The following is a 25,239-nucleotide window of genomic DNA, read 5'->3' as shown; positions in this document are numbered from 1 at the left end:
AATTAAGTCGGAAGGACCTTGGCCAAATGGTTAAGGTTCTTGATGGAGACATAGAAGGTCTACGTTCGAAACCAAGCTCTTCCATTCCCTAATGTTATCCCGTGGACAAAAAAACATAAGAGTTGAAAATAGAAACACCCAGAAAAAAAAAAAAAAAAGCGCTTTTAACCAGCAAAAATCCTACCATCTAGTTTCAATTGTTCAGCCAGGCCAGATATAATTTTTTTTTTATTTTATTTGAGAAGGTATTTCTTCTAGTTTCCACATTGGCAAGATACCTTTGGGCTTTTGGACATGCTAGGTGTTTGTCCACATCCTTTCCAAATTTCTACCAAACCCAATGCAGCAGCTGCTTTAGAATTCAGATAAGGAATTTGTTCGCCTTTTAAGGGGGGTGGGGGAGACGGTGAGTGGATAAGGGAATATGGGACAATGCGAATGAAATCGACACGACTTCCAACCTCAACAGGGTAAACCAAAGGAGGACTACGAAAGAAGGATCGCGAGTTTGAAGGTCAAGAAAAGCACACTACGCTGTTGGAGCTCAGGTCAACGAATAATCAAAATCCAAGAATTAAAGAATACAAACAGAGCTACCACCACACTATGCTTCACATCAAGACATTCCATAGTTGATTGTCAGGTTGGCTGGCAAATGGTCGGCCTTGTTGCCTTCAAATGGACAAAACAAAAAAGGTATCTATAAATTAACCAACGGTGAACTAGATCCCCTTTAGTCTCATAAGCACCAGGTTCACCATTCTTGGGAAAATGATAGAACAGGACAAGGATCTGACAAACAGAGAATGAAAATATAAACTCCAATTAATCTGATAATAAAAATGATTATCCAGCCTTTACGTTAACTAAATATGCATTTTGATTGAAATATAAAAGAGGCTTAGATAGTCTGCCATTCAGAACAACTGTTCTCGGGAGGGATTAAGATATTGGAGCATATGGCCCATCAAAAATTTCCAAAGGTAGATAGTTGAAGCTTTTCTGGTGAAACATCCGGAGTAGGTTTCTCTTAAAGAGGTAATGTCATGCAAAAGTACTAACTCAAGGACTAGGAGGAGAAAACCTCGTATATTGATCAAGGCAACTATGATTTCTGTACATATGAGACAAGTTTGAAATAAACTACTAATCAAGATCTAGCTGACACACTGACCATATTGGCACAGATGATTAGTGCTCAGCAATTAGAGCTGAGCCATCACCATTTGAGAAAGAAACTACATTGCTTTGTGTAGGGATAGCAGCTCCAGAATCAGAGTCATTTGCTTCACTTTCTCCCTATATCAGAGAAAAATGCAAAGCCACGTTTATGTCACAGAAGTATAGGGGGTAAATTAGAACAAAGGGTCAAACAGAGCCAAAAAACAAGTTTATATGTTAAGAAACATGCCTGCTCAACTGGAGTCAGGGAATGATCCCGAGATTTCTTGGGAATATCCCTCAAAGTACCCTGCATGAAGTTCAAAAACTCAAAATATGTACCATGCTGAATGTACGGCAGAATGGAAAGCATTGACACACATGTAATACTAAAAGCAAATATAAAAACAAATGCTCATAAAGAGACAGTGGATAAAACTTGAAGACAAGAATCAATACTTGAAAGGTAAACAATGGGGAAGGGTTAGTGGGAGGGAATTTATTTCCTGTCCCCGCCACATTGGCAGACCATCCCAATTCCCATCCATGAATCAGAGACACTGTTTATCCCACCCCTGACAGTGAGAAGAGTTCTTATCTGTCCCATCCCCTAAAAATGGATAAGAGCAAATTACTTTTCTTGATAGTGAATTTGTTGTGTGTGTGCATGAGAAGAGAGAGAGAAAAGGGGGAAGGGTGTCACAGAAAAGGAGAAAGCAGAGAAGTATAGAAATATAGAAGAAGAAAAATCCCAGACACTCACAATATAACTAAAATCACAATCTTCTGTCTACGTAAAAGAGATAAACATTACATATGATATAATTGCATAAAGTGCAATGGGCAGGCCAGGGACAGGAACCGCATTCCCCATCCCCATCATGAGCAACCCAGTCAAGGATTAAACCGCATTCCCCGTCCCCCTCATTCTGTGCATATGTATTTTTTCATGTAGAACAGCAGCAGAGGGGGAGAGAAAAGGGAGGGGTGGGGGGAGATACTTAATTCCTACCAAAGGCTAGAGATCAATAGGAAACACAGTCAAAGTAAATGAACTAAATGAGAAAATTAAAGACCACATGTTAGATGCAGGAGGTATCTTAAAGAGTATGCTGATCGAGGTAGGTTGCAGAAGACTCATTTGAGACTGGATCTTAGATTAAACACAATATCTAGGTAGAAAGCAGGGAATGGGGCTTAGTATTTGGGAACTGGGATATAAGATTGGGATATATATTCCCGGGTGAAAATTAATTTAGAGCAAATAAGTAAACAAATTAAACCTATCCCTTGGCAATAACTTTATAAAGTGAGATGCCACTTAACCTTTCATTGGTAAATTAATTGCAATCAATTGAAAAAAATCTTCAAGGTGCAGTTAAAAGTGATTCATGCATCTAAAAGTAACCAATGTATGAACAGAAATACAATGGCAAATGTAGCAACAGAATCATGGGGCAGCAAATTTTCTCAAATGTAAATGAGAAACAAGGACAAAGTGAAGAAATGTGAACTATCAATTACGGCAGAGACACCAACCTTGTTTGCCCAAAAAAGTCCACAAGCATTGCATAGAGACCTTGGACCAGATGGACCACGCCGCATCATTGGTGTTGCCTTTGAGCTAATGCCACAGTGCGTACATCTGGACAAGTGAGAAAATGACATTATATGACAACTCCAATTATTATAATTTATATTGAGATTTTACCAGAAATGAGATATATAATGCTGTATGTATGATGGTAAAAAGGAAACACATTTGCCAGATCTTCATACAAAGAAAATGAAAATAATAACATCTGGAAGGTGGTATAAAACTCACAAAGTATCTGGTAGGTTATCATCATCCTGAGACCAGCTGTAAGATCCATCAGACTTCTTGGAAGATGTAAATTGACCCTTATTACGCTGCATCCTGAAGCACTCACAGAAATCAGAAACATGAACATACCAAATATGGAACAAATAAAAAAAAAATTCAACAAGGACATATGGTCCATAATGAGTTTTCTAGATTCCTTTTCAGTTAAATAAAACACCCTAAGATAAGACATTAAAAATTTGGTTTCCATGAACTCTATTATATATATATATATATATATATTTCTAAATTATGCTGTTACTTAATCATTGCTAGAGATGTAAACTTCCCTAAAAGGACAAAAAGGGTGTCCTCTCCCATTTGTCCATGTAGTACTCCTATTGCACCTAGACCAGCGAATTGAATGTTGAAGGAAAATAGTACTCTTTGCCATTGTTTGAATTCTTTAATTTCTTTTCCCTTTTGTGAGACCCTTATTAGACTTCATCCATTTCCTGTACATAAGAAGTATGTCTAACTGAAAACAGTTTAATCAGTTAAACTTGCCCGAGTGTAACAGTTTAAACTGTTGTCTCTGCTTTAGAATATAGATCCCCTAAGCCACCAATATTTTTAGAATAATAAACTATTAGTGAACTGAAATTGCATTGTTACACACAGCATCCTCACTCTAGATCATGAAATTATAAATATGAGTTTATACAGGTTCTCTAATTGAAAATTGTATTCCAAAGTAGTTGTTTACAAAGTAACAGCTTCCTCTCATTAAATAAACACTGCATGAACTTATAATCAATTTTAAAGACACAGTGACATGAATATACACGCAAGATTACTGCTTACCCCCCGTAGATATTATGCTCTAGCAAATTTTCTTCACTGAGTTTGATAATTTTGTAGCAAAACAAACAATGCTGAGGTCAGTCACAAGCAACAAGACCATCAATCAATTAATTATTAAACTTGGTAATACTAAACAGTTGGAAAAAATCATCCTTATACAGTCTGACGTTCCATGAAATACTTCCTGTTAACTCCTGATTTGTTAATCTATCAGCAATATTTTTACTCCCTAGATCCTTAGTCTTAATAACAATTTTATGCAGAAAAACAGTGAACTAATCTAACATTAATGATGCATGCAGTAACAGTAAATTAAAAGAGTGGCTAAAGCCAAGATTAAAATGCCATGATCATGTTCAATAGCCTATGGAAACGACATACATAACTTGCATAAATACGAAATTATGATAAAAATCATTTACTTTGGCTATCCGGTACAGCCAACACATCTCTTATAGTACAAGCCTTACCCTACTTGAACGTCCTAATGCTGAGTAATTCCTCAAACCTCAAAAGCCCATTGTTACTATACTAGTTCCCAGGCTAAGTTAGCATAGCATAAATTGCAAGAACAATGAAAAAAACTTTCCTAGTACAAAATTTGATGAAATACTTTTACAAGTACAGCGAGCTAAACTAACTACATTTCAGGGAAGGAAAATACACACCTAAGAGCAACTTCCTGGCGAACAATATATCTGACTTTCTTATCAAAGCATCGCTCTTTTCTCTTCTGACGAAATCTATCTAATGAAGCTGCCCTGTGAGGTTGATTAGATCTCGGAAATTCCACACCACCCTAAGCAGGAAGAAAAAGGTAAATTAAAAAAAAAAAAACTAAATAATTTATAAATTCAACAAGTTTAAGAGAATTACCCTTAGGTTCCGAGATGAAATTTCAACACCATGGGGACCTGAAGTCAGTTCACATCCACCCAAAAGTAATAACACCGCATGAAACTGCAAAAATTCGATTCAGAATGAAAATCTTTACAATGTGCATTTCATTGGGGAAATTGTAGAAACGAGAAAGATGAAAAGTCGGATTTTGAAATTCAATTTTGCTTTGATAACTTAAAATAAGTGTAATTGGTGTCCTATCTCTCTCCAATTTAAGCCACCAATTTTTGGTTCTCCAAAAATCTAACATTTCAACAAACCCTAATTTGCTTAATTGAAAATCAGTTTTAAGGAAAAAAAAAAAAAGATGATACCTTATCAGGAGTAATAGCATCGAATACATAGACCTGGCCTCGAAACGAGAGAGTGAGTTGGCAGGCGCTGTCCACTCGATGAACCACGGCCAAGTCAGAGGTGGAATCGGCGGCGGCAGTGACGTAGATATGATCGGTGCTGACGTCCTCGACCCCGACGCCGTCGTCAAGGGCATGAACGTCGTAACCAATGCTGTGGTGGTTATCGGCGGATGCGGATGCCGAAACATTGTCGTCGACGCCGGAGCCGGCGATCTGAGCGGGGATGTTCGTAGGCTGGAACTGTCCGTACATTACGGAAATTGGGAATGTTGAAGCATTACAGTATAACAAAGGGGAAAAAGATAAAGTGAAAAAAGTTTTTTTTTTTTTTTATAGGTTTTGGGGAGAGTTTAAACTGGAACAGAATATATGCCTGAGACAAAGAGGGAGGTGCGTTAGAAGAGCCGAGGAGTGTGTTTTTTTTTCTGAGAGAAAGAGATTGAGAGGCCAGAGACTGAAGGACAGCTGAGGACAGGACGGAAGGGTGAGATAAAAATAACACCCATTTTTTGTTTTATTTACGGTTATATGCCACTCTTTCAGGCCTAGGCCCCAGATTGCAAAACTTTTTTATATATTTTTACTGATAAATTTCTATGTTCAATTTTGCTTTGGGCTATGCGGTCCTTGTGGGCTTTTATATTTAAGGACTATAAAATTATTATCAAATCTGTAATAAAATGTGAGGGGCAGATTCTCTGTATATGTCATGCTGCCGTGGCCTTTTGAGTGAAAATTTTTAAAGCTCTCTCCCCCAACCTAATTTCAATGCTCATCAATTCAACGGAGAATCGCGAAGTTATGAACATAGTGGTGTTCCCATGGCTTGCAATGGGCCATTTGATTCCCTTCCTTCGTCTCTCCAAGCTCTTAGCTCTGAAGGGTCACAAAATCTCCTTCATTTCAACCCCAAGAAACCTCTCCAAACTTCCCACAATTCCCTCAAATCTCTCATCTCAGATTACCCTCATCTCCTTCCCTTTGCCTAACGTTCCCAACTTACCGCCCCTCGCAGAGTCCTCGATGGACATTACTCATAACCAGCAGCAGCCACTCAAGCACGCCTTTGATCTGCTACAACCGCTTCTAACTTCTTTCCTCCAATCCTCAAAACCCGATTGGATCATTTATGACTATCCTTCTCATTGGCTCCCTTCGGTCGCAGTGCAGCTAGGTATCTCACGCGCCTTCTTTGGTGTCTTCACAGCTGCGTGTTTATCCTTCATTGGTCCACCTTCGGCGTTGATTAACGGTGGAGATGGTGCTAGGTCAACGGCTGAGGACTTTACGAAAGTCCCCAAGTGGGTTCCTTTTGAATCCAATCTGGCCTATCGTTTGCATGAAATTACTAAATATATCGAGCGAACAGATAAGGATAAATATGGACCACCTGACATGCTCCGGTTCGCTATTTCCATTCAAGAGAGTGATGTTGTTGTTGTTAGAAGTTTTGATGAGTTTGAACCGGATTGGTTCAATCTTTTAAGTGGGCTATATGAAAAACCAGTAATACCGGTTGGTTTTTTGCCGCCGATACTGGAAGAAGATGAGATTCAGAATGATGAAAAATGGGTTGTTTTTAAAGAATGGTTAGATAAACAGAGAGTTAACTCAGTGGTTTACGTTGCTCTGGGGACTGAGGTTCATTTAATTAAAGAAGAACTCACTGAGTTGGCTCTGGGGTTGGAGAAGTCAGGTTTACCTTTCTTTTGGGTGTTAAAGCACTCACCCGGGTCAGCTCAGTCAGAGTTGGAGATGTTACCGGTTGGATTTGAGGAGCGAGTCAGGGGACGTGGGTTTGTTTACTTGGGGTGGGCTCCACAGGTGAAGATACTGAGTCACGAGTCCATTGGGGGATTCTTAACTCACTGTGGTTGGAACTCAGTTATAGAGGCACTAGGCTTGGGACGGGTTTTGATAATGTGTCCGATGCTGAATGACCAAGGACTAAATGCCAGGCTATTACACGAGAAAAAAGTTGGTGCAGAGATACCAAGGAATGAGATAGATGGATCGTTTACAAGCGATGCAGTGGCCGAGTCAGTGAGGTTGGCAATGGTGGAGGAGTCGGGCCAGGCGTTGAGAGAAACAGCAGAAGCAATGAAGAGATATTTTGGTGATCAGGATAGGAACAATCATTGCGTGGACGAATTTGTTCGTCAACTAGAGGATAACAGGAAATGACAAAGGAGCAGGTTTCAGTTTTTGTTGAATAAAATCATAAAGAAATTACAAGAATGTAACGCTATGTTATTGTACCAAGTAATCTCAATGGATTTCAGTCTTCATCTTTAGTTTGTCTTTGTCCGCCTCTTTGAATTGTATATTATGAAATTGACAGCATTCTGATTTCTAAGAAATCGGCTGCCGAAGATTGACCAACTGCGACAAGGACCGCCAACAAAAATGGACTAATATCAGTTACATGAGAGCCTCCCTGTAGACCTGACTGGCTAAATGAGATTCAGATTCAAGCAATTGAAGATCAGATGTGAACAGTTCAGGATGTGAACAACTGGAATGTTCCCTAATAAAGTTGGTATACGCTTACTCCTCAACCCCATTGAAGATCAGATGCCCCAAGGATATCAGGTGATTTCTAAAGCCAATGTCAATCAACGGTTGATATCCAAAGGAGGGGGAAATTGTTAATTTTACTGACCAAGGATGATGCTTGAAAAGAATAAATTTCCATTGATTTTGGAATCAGGCATCTAGCCCATCTGTACAAAGTTTGGGTTGGGACTTCTGACATTTTGCTATTTTGAAAAACAGAACTATGAGCTGAGATGCTGCTGTTTATAATATAAAAGAATTGAAACCGAACCTAATAAGAAAATATTGTATTTATATGTGTTAATATCCTGATTTATGTCTCGGGTTCTCAGCTCTTTGTTATGAACTAAAAAAAATGAATTTCTAAAAGGTTGCGTCTCTGACCTGCCTGTCTATTAATGTTAAAAAAAAAGTAAGAATCCTGCATCTTCGACATATGATGCTCAGAAGATGCTGCCACCAATATCGCGTCTAGAGAAAATGGAGGAATGGATATAATTTTCATAGCATTCCTATCGACAAAGGAAAACAAACAAAATGGTGAAAATGGAATATAAAATGCCAGATATTTGTTGAAAGTCAAGCAAAATTATTGTTTCCTGTTTACCGGTTAATTATACCTCTAAAAGAAAAATCGAAAAGTCAGAGTTGAATGTTGATCTCAAATTCTGAAATTAAATGCTTTCAATCTAGTGTTTGTTCTGTCTATGATTTAGCACTGTAAGGATCATACTAAAATTTTTTGCAGGAATGAAGCAAATCCAGCTAGCCATCTTTGCAACTCACAGATACAGCCAAGATGGCTCAGTTTCACATGTGCCAATCTGATTGGAAGGGGATTCATAAAATCCTTTTTATATTTCTAAATTTTTGCTAAGCAAAGACTAAACTAACATGTAAGTCACCTACCTTCTCTTCTAACCACCATTGACACTATCTATTAACACTGATAAGCAATGAACTATTTGACAAACTCTGACATGTTTTAAAATTCCTTGAAATATATTCAAAATAATCACTTGAATTTGCTATGCCATTTTATTGAATGCATAGAATGATATAGTGTTAACATGAATATTGATTACTATCAGGCATACTTTCCAAAAATATGGTGGTATATATGCACCCAAAAAAAATTATGGTGGTATACGCATATATAAAATATTTATGTGAAATATCTGAATGGTTAAACCAACATGCAATTTTGTAGGTTGAAAAAAAAATGAAAAAACACCAACAAACAACTTTCAAAGAGCTATGCAATGTAGAGGCAAGCAACAAAGGCCACATCAACCACATTAAGCAGCTTTGATCTTGCATGCTGGAAATGACCGTAACTACATGCATGTAGTAGATTAGTATTTTAAAGAATGAAGTTATGCACTGAATTAACTTAATTCTGTTAAATGAATGAATGACTAAAATTATACATCAGTGAGCAGAATACCTGAGATCAGTGTCACCAATCAGACCTTAATTGTCAAAACAGTCATTCCCACCCTGAATCATAGTTTAGCCTGTTATAGAAACTTATGTCTTCGGATTCCAGGGAAGCTAGCTTTGCGTAGTTGAGGATTTTCTATAGAATACACAAGAAGACTTCCATCTTTTGTCCCGGCCAAGAAGCACTCTTCTAGAGTCACAGTAAGGATGTTATTATCTTCCCTACATTATATCTTTTCACAACCTCAAGTGTGTTCATAGAGCGAACAACAATGGGTCCTTGGTCACCAGCACAAACCAAAAACTCACCGCAACCCATTGAGTTCAACACAGTTAAGGTGCCGGTTGGATTCGGAAGAGGCAAGATGTTTTCCATTAATAGAATAGAGGTGTAAACTGAGATCACCATCAGCATAAAGTACAATCCGTCCATGCTGAGAAGCTACAAGTTTTGACAATTCACTGCCAGATGGATGTTGTAAAGATCTTACATATCTTCCATCTCGCAAGGTATGGAAAACACAAGTTTCGTCTTTTGACCCAGTAATAACTATGTCAAGCTCCACACTTACTTACAAGCATGTAATTATATCATCATGACCACACAGAATATGAAAGGGAGTTGTATATAAACCTAACGTACTTATATAATTTAGAAGAATAGCTTTTTAATATACATTTAGTTTTACTTTTAATTTTTTACACAGTTTTATTTTTTAGTTTTTTCACAATTTCTAATGTAACCCACTTTTAAGAAGAGACATTGACAGTAAGAGAAGATAATGGTAACTTTGAGCAGATTACAAGGACCATTAGGAACTTGAGGTCATAATTTCAAAGAACTTAACATAAACTATTTATTATTATTCACACAGATAATTCGACAAGTGCAATATGGTAACTTTAAAGAGTTTACCAGTAAAATTTAGAAAAGTTTCAACTGACTAGGAATACCAGTTGAGCTTTGTACAAAATAAAATCAAGCTTCACATTCATTTTGTCAGCAGATTTAGAGCATTCCTTTAAAAGAAAAATACCTGCAACCCCGCTGACAACATCATTGTGTGGTTGAATGCTCTGAACCAGTCTTCCATCGCTCAAAGATATGACTTGGAAACTGTTTTCCCAATTGCCACATGAGATTAAAAAGTCTTCTGATGGTGTCTGCATTGTCACAAAGCATTGTGCTCCAAGAAAAAAATGTGTACAAGGATATCTATTGACACCAAAGTTACTATAGAAGTCTTAAAAAAGTGTGAAGCAAGTCTATATTTCGCAGAGTCCATCCAAATTAACGAGCTTAACTCCCAGAAAGTTTAGCCCTCATCTCATAGGACAAGGGATAGCATGAGGCATGTTTTTGTTGCACCAGCATCCTTTCTTTTTGTCCGCATCTGTTGTGATACAAGTTCAACTTTGTACGGTTACAGATTAATTCATGTTGCAGTACAAAAAATTTTAATTCTTTCTTCCCCAAGAATTTTCATTCATTTGCTTATTTGCTTCTGTGCTATTCTGTATAAAACAAAGCAAGGCATTTTCTCCCCTTCATTTCCCAATGGTCTATATCTGTCCTGTTGGTAAATGAGCTGCATCTTTGTAAGTCTTACTTTGAAAAAACCTCTCATTGTACATCATTTTCCTTTTTTGTTTTTTTTTTGGAAGGAGTGGGGGTTTCAACAATTTTTTTACAAATATCTCACCTATAGCTTCATTCAAAACTCAAACAATAGAAACAAATTCCATTACTGAATATCTAGAATTGCATTAGAATCTTGATAATTGTTACTTTTCCAATATTTCTCATAGCGGGCCCTGTAAGAACAATTACATATCTACACAGTTCGAATCAGATGGAGGGTGTAACAAATTTGATATGATAAAAACTATTACACAAACAGGTATGTGAAAAATAGTAAATCAAAACTGTTAGGGATTAGTTACAGAAGTTCCTATCATCTTGACACAATTTAGAGACATTCTACCTTGTAGGACAACCATCATATGTATTACTCTTAAACAAATCAAACAACATTTCTGAACACCTGATAATTCTTAGATTTGACCAAGTAGTTTCTTAAGGAGGGTCCCATCATCATAATACTCAATATGAGGACAACCATAAACCCCAAAACATTCTTGAAGCAGAAACAACCTACTGAGAAATCAAATTGTCCCTGGATAAGGTCTGAAACATGACATTCTCAAGGGGAATTCACATACCTTAGCCCAGGGAGGGAGAGAAACATCACTTATGGGTCTTTTCTGACCCCATGATGATAGGAGTTTGAATTGATAAGAAACTCAGGAATCAACTCCTTCACATCACTTGTATTAGAAAGGCAATTCCTATATGTGTCTTCAATGCTTTGAAAAAGCCGATCTGCATTGTCAAATTTACCGCCCTGATGAAAAATGATTAATTAGTGGAGCTTGTAGACCATAAATTGACATGCAAGTTAAGTGATAAACAAGAAAAGGATAGAAAACCAAATGCAAATGGGAAATATTGAAAGAGAAAGGAATACTATTCACAAGTCATGATTTGAACCATATTTAATGCAATCATACGTATGACAAGTACACAATTATCAGACTTTATACAACTATTGCAGTCAGTTTTACATCCTTCATCATTTGTTGGTAAAATCATACGTGAAAGAATTAATTAATAGCTATGGTTCATCCAAAACTCTAGCATCCATCATGCCCTTGAAAAACTAAATGCTAATAACCATCTCATAACAGTTATTTATAAAAACAGTAGCTATACAAATTTTTTTGCAAAACCTAAGATTATGAAGTTTCCACCTGCAATGGAAACTTTTCAACTAATGATAATCTCAGATGTACTTTAACTTTCCTCCATATGGAGGAGTAAATAAAAGAATACTTAAGCGGCTTGCTACCAGTCCAAAAAAGCAAATTTAGCAAAGATCAAACCAAAATACATGCGTTCAAGACTATTTTACCAAAGGTTATCGGCTGCTCATCATTGCACATGGTGCATTTTAATCATATGATACCCAAATTCATCATGCCATTGAAAAAGATACCTGTAAAATTACGGTGAAGAGACATGAAAGGCTCTAAATAAAGCACAATCCCCATGCTTGAGTAATGAGACCCATAATAGAAACTGCACTAAGAAGTAGAAGAACAGCAGCACATTAGAAAATTAACTAAAGCGAACTCTTTCGGAAAGAACCACTGAATGTACTCAAACATCTGAATCATGAAGCATAATGTTGAGAAATTTGGAGAAAGAAAAGTGATGTAGATGAATCAACATTAAGTACGTCATTCTTTAAATGAAACCCAAAAAAAAAACTGACCTGAAACCGTTTTGAGTCCAGTGCTCCAACGGGCTTGGAGAGATCCCTAAAAGTGGATGACTTGTTAAAATCAAGAACCTCAGATGAGTAATCAGCCAAACTCCAAGGAAAGACAGGATACTGAGTCAAATCATCATAAGATCTCCCTGAAAGTGTGTTGAGAATCATCAAATACTCAAAGTTCGTTATATCCCTTCTCTTCCATCTCTCCCTAGCAGTTTCCGCCATTTCCAGTGCCACATGTCTATCAACAAATGAAATAGTACCACTCTTGTCCCTACTACTTCCTCTTGGAAACAACAGCTCATTTCTGGTAGAAACTATCAGGGTTGCAATCTCTTTCGCATCCTTCTGCGATGCAAAATTTATAAATGTGGGAGCAGTCGAATCACTGAAGAAAATCTCGACTGTAGTGTATCTAAGCAAATACCGAGTCCAATGAACAGCTTTTATCTGTGACCAGCAAGTAAACAATAAGACATCAAAATGGAGTAAGAGATTCAAGCAATACAGGCCAAATAAAACAACTCATGTTTCCCTACCTTGCCAATATTCCATCTCCAATGACGCTTTACAGTTTCTAATTGTTTTATATACTAATTTTCTGCCTCTATATTGTCAGGAGAAGTCCCCTTTTCAGAATTTACATCAAGATGCATGAACCACTTAAAAGACTTTGGCTTTTGATCAGCCTTTGCGGACTCAGAACATGATGCATTTAAGTTCTTGAAAACTGACGACCCTAAAGTACCTTCAACCAAAAATTCACCAAAGAAATGCAGGACATCTTTCATGACTGCCAATTGACCTGCCAGTTTTCTTTTTGGTGTCACAAGCAAACATAGAAGTGACATAAGAACCTGCAACATCATACCATAAATTAACAATGAAGTAACGCTAGATGTTTTAATGAGAAGAAACACAGTTTGACTGTTCTTATACCATATATAAGACGTACCTCACTAGTTTCTGTTTCCGGAGAAGGTGACAAGAGCTCTTTTCTGTCTTGTAATATGTCAAAGTTGCTTTTAACTGCTTCCAAGCTGTGACCGTCAGAAGGATCTTCAGGAATAACCAACCTACCAGGTTCAGGACCAGTCTCAGGAGCTCCCCTCATCAGTTATCCTGCATACTCCTTTGAGCAGAAACTGCTTCATTTGCTCAGGAATGTGCCCCACAAAACTAGATTTGCTCTCACTACTTGGAAGAGTAGCCTCATTAATAGGAGAAGTGGAAGGAGTATGACACAGCTTTTCATCAAAATGATAATTCCATCTTAACTTTGTTCTACGCCACCGTATATCTTCCGTCTTGTCAAGTTTCTAATGTATCACAGCACCATTCAGAAATGGATTAGCACACCATGGACCCCTTTCATCGATTATAGTGCGAAACATGTGCACCCATTTTTCCTGTCAGAGCAAAATTTATTATTTACATAAATATGAGCACAAGATTCAACATAATTAAGTAATGGAAGAATAGCAAAAGAAACAAAGACAAAGAGCTTATTAAAGAAGCTAAGGACCAAAAAAAAGAGCAAGTTCCACAACAGAAAAGGTTTTAACATACTGAAACATTTTGCTGCTCCTCCTCATGGGCAAGCAGGAATGCTGCCCGTCTGCTTTCATCTGAAGCAAGAATAGTGTGTAAGCTACTTTGTATCTCATCTTCAAAACAAGAAACTAGAGAACTGAATGGTGGATAACTTAGAAAGAGGGGGAGCACAAAAAGAGTATGGTGAGCCAAATGATAAAATATCATAAAACATGCCACAACATTCACAGTGTTAGGGTTGTATTGCTTGCCTTTAGGCAATGACGGCATCAGTAAAACATGCAATGCACATACCATATTTTCATGTGGTTTAATTGCTTTTACCCTTGGATATAATCTTGAAAGAAGTTCTCACATTTCAGAAAAAAAAGTTCATAAGAAAAACATTAAAGCAAAACATCACATCTAAAATCTCATTTTCTTTCATCCATCAAGTGAGACTTAATAGACTATTATACGGGTTGAAAAATCAAAATATCACTTGGTACCAAGTTTTGATCCAGGAGATTGCCCACCATTTGAAGTATAATTGAGAAAATAAATATAAGGATAGTTTCCTCTGATTAAAACAGAAAAATAACAAAATTTAATAATGATAAGAGATGATAAATTTGAAGTTCAGAACAAACCGCAGAAAGCACTCGATCCTTCAGAATTAGATTTTGATTGGAGTTCGTTTCTTTTGAGTGGTTGCTCGAATCAAATGAGTCATCCCTACCAGCCATGCTAGTAGCAAGCATTAATTTTCCAGAATTTACAGTTTGTCGAATCACATGTGCTATTACATGAAAACGACAACCATCATCTAACATTCCATACTGGGATTGCACAAGAAGCAAAGACCTGAGCACCACGTTATTTTATTGTCAAGTTCAAGGAACTAATATAAGGCAATGAAAATCACTAACCCATATCCTTCCTTAAAACTCGATACAACTAGTTGAATGACACAAAAATCTGGAAACTCGGGCATAGGCTAAACAATAACACCAGATGAAGAGATGCAGTCTACTCTTGCTTTGTTCATCATCAGTGACCAAAAAGGAAGGCCAAAGTGAGATGAATTGTCGGGCACAACGCAATGCTCTTTCTAGGGAAGATCTGCAGAGGTATAGGATTAAAAGTCGAAATACAATTCTTGGACACCTTTCCCCCCTTAAAGCCATGGCTTTATCAACATTTTTGTTTGGTTTTCCACTCAATGCATTGCCAATTCCTCCAGATACAACAATGGCAGCCATTTCTGCAGTGGGAATATTAAGAGATTCTACCAAGCTACATGCTCTTTGGCCAAAAGATGGACCAACTGATGCTGAAATTCTGGGCACCATCTTGCTTGGACCCTTTCCATTCATCTCACTAATAACAATCCATAAATTGTCAAATAAGTTCCACCACTTATCCCCAGTTATATCATCTTCATTTATTATTGGCTGCCAAGAAACCCGTGGGTTTCTGGCAATGACAAGATTCACACAGAAATATGAAGTTGCTTTCCACGGGACATCTTATATGCTGGCAGAATACTGTCTTTCATAAATATCCACATTATGTTGCATTCAATTATAAGGCTTGCAGTAAAAATAATAGTGCAATAATTCAAACTAGAGTTTGGATGGCACGACATCGATGATAAACAGCAATACTTTTCCAATAGAGTGCACATGAAATCAGGAATTTTGTATTTTAATATGTATGAAAAAATTAAGAAATAAAACTGTATGGAAAACCAAGTAAAACTAAATGTATATTGAAAAAGTGCTCATCAAGAATTATACAAACAATTTAAGTTTATATACAACTAATTAGTGAGTAAACTAAGAAATTAAATCTTTCTAAAACTGACCTTATAATTGATGGATTGTCTATTCTAATTTTTTATCATTAATTTTAGAGATACAAATATTTATTTCTAGAGATGCAAATATAAATATACAGATTACAAGATTATAACCAACTGTAAATAAATATTTTCTCACACTCACCCTCAAGCTGGTGAATAGGTGTTTTTCATTCCTAGCTTGAAAATAATTTCTTAAAATGTTGCACTGTTGAGATCTTTAGTCAACACATCTGTAAGTTGACCATTGGTTGATACATGTGGTGTACAAATCAACCTACTTTCTAGTATCTCCTTTATGAAATGCCGGTCTACTTCAATGAATTTTGTTCTGTCATGTTGCACAGGATCGTGGGCAATGCTTATTGTAAACTTTTTATCACAATAGAGTCTAATTGGTTCATCCCACTTGATCTTCAAGTCTTTTAGAATAATCTTTAACCATAATAGTTCACAAATTCCTTTAACCATTGCTTTAAACTCTACTTCAGCACTTGATCTTGCCATTACATTTTGTTTTTTACTCCTCCAAGTCATAAGATTACCACCTAAAAAGGTGCAGTAGCTTGAGGTAGTTGTTCTATCAGTTACTGAACTTGCATAAGAAACATCTATATATGCCTCTAGAACTAGTCTCGAATTTCTTTTGAATAAAATATCTTTCTCAGGATTGGTATTCAAATAGAGCAATACACGATAGACAATATGTTGCACTTCTTTAGAACTATGCATAAATTGACTTATCACACTCATAACATATGTTATATCAGGTCTAGTATGTAAAAGATAAATGAGTCTTCTAACTAATCTCTGGTATATTTTTTTATCTATAGCAGCATCTTCATCAAGATCTATAGGGGTATTTATAGGTTTACATACGAGTTTCTCAATTTCCTTCAAAAGATCCATCACATATTGCTGTTGTGAGATGAAAATACCATGTCATGAGTGAGCTACTTCAATTCTTAGGAAGTACTTCAATCTCCTTAGCTCTTTTATCTCAAATTATCTAGCCAAACACCTTTTTAAAGATTCTCTCTCTTTTTTATCATCTCCGGTTATAATTATATCATCAACATATACTATAGAACTGTAACTCTCCCTGAATCAGAGTGCTTGATAAACAATGTGTGATATCGTTGACTTTGTTTATATCCCATTTCTAGTATCATTTTGGCAAATCTCTTAAACTAAGCCCTAGGAAATTGTTCAAGGCCGTATAAAGTCTTTTTCAGCTTGTATACTTTGTTCGCTTCTAGACGACCTCTAAATTTTTGTGAAACCTTCATATATATTTCTTCTTTCAAATCACCATGTAGAAAAGCATTATTTACATCAAATTGTTAAAACTACCAATTGTAATTTACAACCAATGATAACAAAATCTTAACTGCATTCATCATGACAATTAGAGCAAACGTATCCTGATAATCCAATCCATAAGTTTGAGTGTAGCCCTTAGCCACCAACCTGACTTTATTCATTTTAACAGTATCATCCACCTTGTATTTTACAGTGAAAACCCATTTACATCAAACTAAATTTTTTCTTTTAGGTAACTCAACTAGTTCCCATGTCTTATCTCCATTTCTCACTAGATAATACCTCGGATAATGTAGTTGGAATAAAAATAGTGTTTAAGCTCATAAAGAAATTTTTGTGAGATGGTGAGAATTTTTCAAATGACAAAAAATTAGAGATTGAGTATAGTGGATGCTTAGTACATTCTATGATTTTTTTCCTAATAGCAATAGCCAGATCATAATCACTAGTTATAGTTTTAGAAGATTCATACCCATTTTGAGAAACAGAATCCAAGACTGTAGTTACCTCACTTCCAGAGTTAGAATCAGGTTCTTGGACTTGTACTGATTCAAGATCTGAAACTTCTTGAGTAGACCCATAATTCCTTTATAGAATCAAGAATAATATTATCCTTTGTCACATCTTCTGTGTTTGAAATGGGTTCAGACTCCAATTCAATGTTTAACTTGGACTCAAAAGAATTAATGGGTGAAAATGTTGAAGAGGAGGATAAATCAAGCAAAAAAATTTTTTATCTTTATCTTTCACGAATGAAGTCTCTTTCTAAAGATAAGGCTAAGTAAAAAATGGTTTACTTTTTTCAAAAGTGACATCTATAGACATATAAAATTTTTTGGTATGAGGATGATAGCACTTATACCTTTTCTAAGTTGATGAATACTAAAAAAAAAATGCACTTAATTGTTATAAGATCCAACTTTCCCCTATTATGATTGTGAGCATGAACAAATGATGTACAACCAAATATCCTAAGTGTAAGGTTGTTTGTGGTACTAAAATTGAGATAAAATTGTGAGAGTAATTCTATAGGAATTTTAAATCCCAAAACCTTTAAAGGTAACTTATTTATAATATGTATGGCAATGAGAACAACTTTCTCTCAGTAGGATTTGAGTATATTTGCTTGAAAAAGTAAAGCTCGGATTGTGGCTAGTAAATCATTATTTTTCCTCTTTGTCACTCCATTCTACTATGAAGTATTAACACAAGATGACTTATGGATAATCTCCTCATTTTGAAAATTGATAGATAAACTTTGATTGAAATAGTCTATTACATTATTATACTAAAATCTCTTAATTTTCACTCTAAATTGATTCTGGATCATATTTTGAAAGCTTAAAAATATACTATTTACATCTGATTTGGATTTAAGCAACAATATCCAAGAGATCCTGGTACAATCATTTATGAAAGAAACAAAACACCTTGTACCAAAAATATTAAAAATTGTAGAAGGACCTATGTCACTATAAATCAAGTAAAAAGGAGTAGAACTTCTTTTATTGCTAGTTGAAAAAGACACACGTCTATACTTTGCAAGTTCACAAACATCACAATGAAAAATTTTGATATTTTATCCTTTGAACAAAGAAGGAAACATGTTTTTTAAAGTTCAAAAAGATGTCCAAGACAAAAATTATAAAGCTAGATTTTATTTTTATTAGGAGTTTTTTAGAAAAAAATGACAAAGGTAAACTATTCTTGATATTAGTTATGTTATTTAATATATCAAAATAGTACAATCTATCATTCTCCTTAGCAAATCCAATCCTCTTCCTCGAACTCTAATCTTGAAATTCACAATATAAGTGATAAAAAGTCACTTTGCAGTTCATGTCTCTGGTAAGTTTTTGTATAGATATTATATTAGTAGACAATTCAGGAGCATGAAGAACATTTTTAAGAACAAACGAGAGATTAATTTGAACATGTCATAATCCTGCCACTATAGTAAGTGAACCATCTACCACAACAATTTTTTTATTACTAGGACACATGGTATATGTACTAAACTTCTGTGAGAAATGTGTCATATGATTTATGGCTCATAAGTGAATAACTTAAGAACTCATAATAGGTTTAATCGAGACATTTAATTCATAAGAACCAAAAGCTTTACCTGAACTAACGATCTTACCCAAATAACATACTCTCGTAGGCTTTTCGAGAGTTTTCAATAGGCTTATTAGTTTTTCAATCTCTTTTTTGTCCAACTCTCTTTATTCCCGAGATTTCTGTAGTACTCAGGTGGTTTTACCAGTTGTCACTTCTTCAAATCTGCTAGTAATAGCAGATTCTACTATCTCTGACATGGTTGTCTTTCTCAGGACTAAAATAAGTCTTAATAATAAAAGTTTAACTAGAGATGATTCTAGGAAATGAAGGCCAAAGAAAGAAAAAAATAAGACTAAAAATTTTAACAAGATTTGGTTATGAAGGCCAAAAATAGAATTCAACAATGACAGTTGAAAAAAAAATTTTCTTAAAAAAAGCTTAAAACTTTGATACTATGTACAAAAACTAAGAAATAAAGTTGTGTAAAAAATTAAAAATAAAACTGAATGTATATTGAAAAATTACTCATAAAAAATTATACAAGCACTTTAGTTTTATATACAACTAACTAGTAGATAAATTAAGAAACTAAATCTTCATAAAATTGATCATATAATTGAGGAATTATCTATCTTAATTTTTTATCTTTAATTTTAAGAATAAAAATGCTTAATTCTAAAAAAATAAATATAAATATATAGATTAAAAAATTATAATTAACTGTAAATAAATGTTCACTATGATATTTGGGCCAACTTGATATTCCTTATTCTATTGGAGATATTGTAGATACCATCAGAACATAAAAACAAAATGCCAACACTTGCTTGTATACAAGTCAACACTTGCTTCTAATTCTCCTAATCATATCAATTGATATTCCTATAGATTGAAAATTATATAATGAAGGAAGATTTGATGATTAGGATAACGGTGCAGAATCTTATATAAATTGTGCAGAAAACAAGGGGGTAATCTTTTTTCACCCGAAAATTGGTACTCATGCCTTGTTAATATGCAACTAGATCATTATCCTGAACCACAAAAGCTAGAACATCCATATTGCCATTTACCATTATTAGCTTCTGGCAAGAGAAAGAAAAAATTTCCAAATAGGATTTACAAAAAGAAGGGAAGGGGGAAAAAAGAGTAGAATAGCCAATTATCTCTAACTTTTCCAGTGATTTAGGGTTGTAAAAAATTTAAAAAAAAAAAAAAAAAGATGAAAATCTAGCAAATGTCATACAAAAACAAAAGCAAACCATAATGCATTGACTACGCAAACAGATTTAGTATTTGATCATAGATAGAAGAAATCATTGAATCTCAATAATCCATATAAGAATTCATCCCAGCTAAAGCAGAAACAGATAATAAGAAACACGTCAGTTTCAGAGATAATAAGTGTAAACCACGCTGGCAGTACCCTGATAATTTGTCGTCAAATTTTCCATGCAAGACCTCATGCAACACAGTGTTATAATTTTTCTGGCTTTCTACCATTAGAGAATCCAGATAAATCTCAGAGCTATTAGCTGGAAACTGTAAGAAACAGAGATAACAAATTAACCTCATTCTTAAGTGGGAATAGCAAACTACATATGTAGAAAACAAAGACAAATCTTGATTATTTCTTCATGAAAGGATAACAATTCCAAAATTTTCAAATGTTTGAATGACCCAATTTTAAATAAGTGAAAAAACCTACGAGTTCACTCAAATAAATGATAATAAATTGAATCTGGATTTATTCTTTCAAACATATATAGGGAAAATCCAATGAGAAAGCTTTAGGACCACCTCTGCGTTCTCTTCCCCATCTCCTAACATATTCTTCCTCCTTTTACATTTAAATGGATGTATTTAAGGTGGGCATGTTAGGAATTTGGAGACAGTGAGATAAAGGAAGAAAAAGTTTCCCACAATAGGGTAGATAAACCAAGAATAAATGTAATCCAGTCATATTCTCAAGTAAGTTGGTACTGGAAGTTTATTGCCCCAACATGGCTGTGAACTAAAAATACTCTCTTTGGCAGATAATTCTACCAGCCTTTGAATCAAGCTGCCATAGATGTCACAAAGCAAGTATCGGCATGATATGCCACCCTACCAATGAAAGAAATTAAAGTAAATTATCCATCAATGGGTTAAAAAACCTCATAAAGAGAGTAGATTAAAATGAATGAACTTTTGTAGCATGGTAAGAAATTTGACATACTTGCTCACAGTGCAAAAGTAGAAAATTAAGTCTCCTCTAATTGTTGCCAGCCACCTTTTATAAAATGTATATGGTGACAAAGAAATACAGAAAAAACCCTCATCACAATATTTTTTCTCATTTGTCTCATCGTCACCTTGATATCTTGAATCAAGCCTCTAGTCTTTTACCATGTCAATTTTCACATAAGCTGTTAACTAAGCATTCCAACCATATTCCTAATCGTAAAATTTGAAAAATTAGATAACACTTTTAAAAGCATACACAGCATAAATACAACCTCAATAATTAATTGTATGCAGTACCATCAAAGCTTCTATATTCAGAGGATTTGAATCAAGAAGGTCAAGTAGATCACTAATTATTTTCATTCTTGCAGATGCATCTTCACAACTGGATAGGAATCTGAAAATCGGAATCAAGATCTCAGGAAGGAAAAACCGAGAATTATTTCCTCTGCTCCTCTGCTTGTCAACCCGACTGTTTTGCTGTAACACCTGTAAACAAAAATTTTCAAGAGCCAGTTTAGGTGGCAAAATATCAGAGAATTACCACAACCACAGTCAATCAAGAGAGTAACAGAAAGAACAGCTAAAACATACTAAACTGACAGAAAAATGAGGGAAAATTTTCCATGAGTGGTTGATCACCTGTCTGGGGCTAGCACCACCTAGAAGAACATCAAACAAGGTCACATATAAATTATCCATCCGTGGAAATTTAAACAATCAGTCAGATATAGCTGAGAAGAGTGGTGGCATCCTTGAGCTGATTTTCTTGCTGTTTTCTGAAAGAGATTTCATTCTTCCAACAGCAAGATTGAAAAATCTTGGCCCCTTTTTCTCCGATGGGAAACCAACCAAAAGTCTTCCTAGAAACTGCAAGCTAAGCAATCTGATAGGCTCGTATTTCCTATGCAAAACAAATTGGAGGTTGCATATAAGGACATTCACTGTTAACCATTGATTTAAAACAGATCACTTTTACCAACTCAATCAAAGCAATTCAAGTCAGAGGAAGGAAACTGCATTAATTATAAGCTAACTAACGGAGTACAAAATACTTAAGCATGCACTTGGTTCAGAAAACCTGAACATTTTCTGCAACTGAATACTCTTCTAATCAGCACTTGGAACAACAAAAATAGTTAAAGAAAATTCTAATAAAATTTCAATACACAATATTGTGTCAGACTTAGCGGAAAAATATTAACATATTAAATAGAAGAATATGTGGTTTTATTGAAATTGAGAGGAACAAAATCCAATGATGCTTGAGAAAAATAGCATGGTCTCTTGGCCAAAGATTACTTCCACAGGTTCAATGGCATCCCAATTTCAAGAACCACCACTCTTACAATTTAAATCTTGACCTTTCTCCTTGAGTTGCCAATAGGCCACAAAGGCTAACATTGTCTATACCAAAAGAAAACTCACTTAGTAGACAAGCATAATGGTAAAAATAATACATTATATAGAGATAATGTAAGTTAAGAAATATACAACAAAAGTAACAAGTGAAACAAAAATGCTGGAAGTCATTTTTTTATGAAACAGAGGTCATTGTTATCTCTTATGCCAAAAGTGTCATTTTTTCATGAAATAGAGGTCACTGTTATCTCTCATGCCAAAAGTTTGCACATTTAACTCTTAATGCAGAAGGCATACCTCTGTAGCAGATTTGACAAAAATGTGACAGCCACCTATCAGATTTACTTGCTCGAGGAAGGAGACAAGCAATGGTTTTTGAGAAACAGCACGCATAACCATATGTAAAATATCCTCAATGCATGAATATCATGGCTTGTTTTAAAAAAGGTTACAAGTGCTTTTATATCTGCTGGTGTAATGCTTTGACTGCATACTTGCAACAGTTTCATTCAAAAAACTAAAATGACAACCAAAAATGATAACGTGCTATATATATATATATATATTGTTGACATATTACGTACCAAATCAGGATCAGGAAATCCTGATTTGGTGGGATTTATATTTCTGGTCCTTTGTTTGGTTCTATATTAGATGATTGTGTCCTGGTTTTATGGGTTTCTTTGTACATATCAATTCCTCTATATACTTAGGGATTCTTTTTAATAAAATAACACTCAGAGAACATTGTTTTTATCTCTGTTTTCATGGCATCAGAGCAACATTTGCTCTTGTTTTTTCTTTTCTAATGGCAAAAACAGCCATAACTGGAGCCTATCAAAAGAGTAGATCAGAGGTGACTTCTAAACCAATTATTGCACTTACTCTAAAGTGCACAATTGCACAAAATGGTAACTATCTGTCTACTTTGGGTGCAAAATCAAATTCTAAGAAGTCTTGGATTATAGATTCTAGGGCATCCGACCATATGGCTGGATGCCATGAATTGTTTTCAACATAATATCCATGTTCTGGAAACCTCAAGATTCTTATTGCTGATGAATCACTATCCTTTACTGCTGGAAAATGAAACATTAAAGTTTCTAATATGACACTATTTTCAATTTTGCATGTTCCTAATTTAGCATGTAATTTAGTGTCTATTAGTAAATTGAAAAAAGACTTGAATTGTATGGCTAAGTTATATCCTTCATATTGTGAGTTTCAGGATTGACCTTTGGGAAGGATAATTGGCAATGCTAAGGAGCATGAAGGCTTGTACCATCTTAAGGATCTTCAACAAATGAATAAATAAACTTTGGCTCTAAGTGGTAAATCTGTTTCTGTTTCTAGTGAAATTATTTTATGGCACAATAGATTAGGACATCCTAGTTTTCCATATCTAAAAACTTTTTTTTCTTCTCTTTTTAAGAATAAAGATGTCCATTCATTTTGTTGTGAAACTTATCAATTTGCCAAACACACTCATGTTCCTTTTCCTAGTCATCTATATAGATTTTTTAAACATTTTTCTTTAGTTCATAATGATATTTGGAGACCTTCACAGGAAAACAACATAATTAGAACTAGGTGCTTCATGACCTTTATAGATGATTACACACGAGCTTGTTAGGTTTACTTATTAAAAGATAAGTCTGATGTTAAGACAATTTTTCAGCTATTTCAAAAAATGATTCAAATATAATTTCAAGCTCAAATCCAAAATTTTCACACAGACAATAGGAGGGAATACTTCAATTCAATTATTGGTGATTATCTAAAAGAAAATGAGATTTTTCAGCAAAATTATTGCGTTAACAACTCCCAACAAAATAGTGTTATAGCACGTAAAAATCATCACTTATTAGAAGTTGCTCGTGTTATCATGTTTACCAATGATGTTCCTAAGTTTTTTTGGGGATGCTATTTTAACAACTTCATACTTGATCAATAGACTTCCTAGTAGAATTCTCAATTTCAGAACGCCATTGAACATGTTACTTGAATCATATTCACAAACTAGGTTGTTTGCTTCTTTACCCCCAAAAGTCTTTGGTTGCACATCTTTGGTACACAACAAAAGTCCACATCATGGGAAACTAGAACCTAGAGCCATCAAATATATCTTTATTGGGTACTCTCTTACTCAAAAATGGTATAAGTGCTATTGTCCGTCCACGAAACAAACATTTGTCCTATTAGATGTCACATTCTTTGAAAATCAACTCTTTTACCCAAAACCAACTTTTCAGGGGGAGATACTAGGTGAAGATAGGTTTTGGAATTTTTCCATTCCACTTCCTTTAACATCTGTTATTCTTATTGAGCCACCAACAGAAACTAAGTTGAAAACAGAAACAGATTAATCTATGCTTAATCCTTAACAAAAAACAAAGCTCTGTGTTTATTCACGACATAAACCACAACCTCAGAAAGTACAAACTTTTGTGC

At 35.0% G+C, this 25,239-nt stretch overlaps 3 protein-coding genes and 1 pseudogene across 8 annotated transcripts; 1 reads left to right on the top strand and 3 right to left on the bottom strand.

Moving 5' to 3' along the window:
- Window positions 1-537: 537 nt before the first annotated feature.
- LOC111312467 (GATA transcription factor 25-like) lies at window positions 538-5,658 on the bottom strand. 5 transcript variants are annotated; one of them, XR_016345473.1, is made up of 10 exons: window positions 5,044-5,446; window positions 4,706-4,789; window positions 4,498-4,628; window positions 3,830-3,865; window positions 2,987-3,079; window positions 2,701-2,806; window positions 1,621-1,771; window positions 1,408-1,471; window positions 1,175-1,295; window positions 538-792 (listed from the first exon to the last, which is right to left on the bottom strand). XR_016345473.1 is itself a non-coding variant. In XM_089766256.1 (8 exons), coding segments are annotated over exons 1-8 (810 nt in total). In that variant the 5' UTR covers window positions 5,338-5,446; the 3' UTR covers window positions 1,071-1,293. The 5 variants fall into 5 exon arrangements, 2 of the variants coding, with proteins under 2 accessions (XP_089622382.1, XP_089622385.1); XR_016345471.1 differs by lacking the exon at window positions 538-792 and having other exon boundaries at window positions 1,071-1,295; XR_016345474.1 differs by lacking the exons at window positions 538-792; window positions 3,830-3,865 and having other exon boundaries at window positions 1,071-1,295; window positions 5,044-5,658.
- A 195-nt stretch (window positions 5,659-5,853) lies between these two features.
- On the top strand, window positions 5,854-7,379 carry LOC111312466 (UDP-Glycosyltransferase superfamily protein). Its single transcript, XM_022912737.2, has one exon. It carries the CDS (start codon window positions 5,854-5,856, stop codon window positions 7,267-7,269), a length of 1,416 nt encoding a protein of 471 aa, XP_022768472.2. The 3' UTR covers window positions 7,270-7,379.
- Window positions 7,380-9,103: 1,724 nt separating this feature from the next.
- LOC111310801 (BEACH domain-containing protein B-like) lies at window positions 9,104-14,350 on the bottom strand (annotated as a pseudogene). The gene is made up of 14 exons (XR_016329603.1): window positions 13,992-14,350; window positions 13,378-13,831; window positions 12,962-13,279; window positions 12,319-12,872; window positions 12,141-12,223; window positions 11,938-11,989; window positions 11,820-11,895; window positions 11,355-11,489; window positions 11,244-11,272; window positions 11,070-11,129; window positions 10,834-10,899; window positions 10,039-10,300; window positions 9,847-9,903; window positions 9,104-9,656 (listed from the first exon to the last, which is right to left on the bottom strand). The product of XR_016329603.1 is annotated as a BEACH domain-containing protein B-like (transcript).
- Window positions 14,351-21,605: 7,255 nt separating this feature from the next.
- Window positions 21,606-22,247, bottom strand: LOC149520561 (BEACH domain-containing protein B-like). Its single transcript, XM_089766242.1, has 2 exons — window positions 22,069-22,247; window positions 21,606-21,915 (listed from the first exon to the last, which is right to left on the bottom strand). The coding sequence occupies exons 1-2, from the start codon at window positions 22,126-22,128 to the stop codon at window positions 21,700-21,702; spliced, it is 276 nt and encodes a 91-aa protein (XP_089622368.1). The 5' UTR covers window positions 22,129-22,247; the 3' UTR covers window positions 21,606-21,699.
- Between the last annotated feature and the right edge of the window lie 2,992 nt (window positions 22,248-25,239).

Source organism: Durio zibethinus, chromosome 1 (assembly GCF_047325235.1).
Source record: "Durio zibethinus cultivar Kanyao isolate XHJ-2024 chromosome 1, ASM4732523v1, whole genome shotgun sequence".
NCBI classification, from domain to species: Eukaryota; Viridiplantae; Streptophyta; class Magnoliopsida; order Malvales; family Malvaceae; genus Durio; species Durio zibethinus.
This window is presented reverse-complemented; position numbering and strand designations above follow the sequence as displayed.

Excerpts from the sequence above, each read along its gene's own strand:
- LOC149520561 (XM_089766242.1), bottom strand. The coding sequence starts at position 22,128 with ATGGATAATTTATATGTGACCTTGTTTGATGTTCTTCTAGGTGGTGCT. Across the intron at positions 21,916-22,068 it reads GTGGTGCTAGCCCCAGACAG|GTGTTACAGCAAAACAGTCG; the intron begins GTGATCAACCAC and ends TTTTGTTTACAG.
- LOC111312466 (XM_022912737.2), top strand. The coding sequence starts at position 5,854 with ATGCTCATCAATTCAACGGAGAATCGCGAAGTTATGAACATAGTGGTG.
- LOC111312467 (XM_089766256.1), bottom strand. The coding sequence starts at position 5,337 with ATGTACGGACAGTTCCAGCCTACGAACATCCCCGCTCAGATCGCCGGC. Across the intron at positions 3,080-3,829 it reads GAGCATAATATCTACGGGGG|GATGCAGCGTAATAAGGGTC; the intron begins GTAAGCAGTAAT and ends TGAGTGCTTCAG. Across the intron at positions 1,472-2,700 it reads GACTTTTTTGGGCAAACAAG|GGTACTTTGAGGGATATTCC; the intron begins GTTGGTGTCTCT and ends AACTTCATGCAG.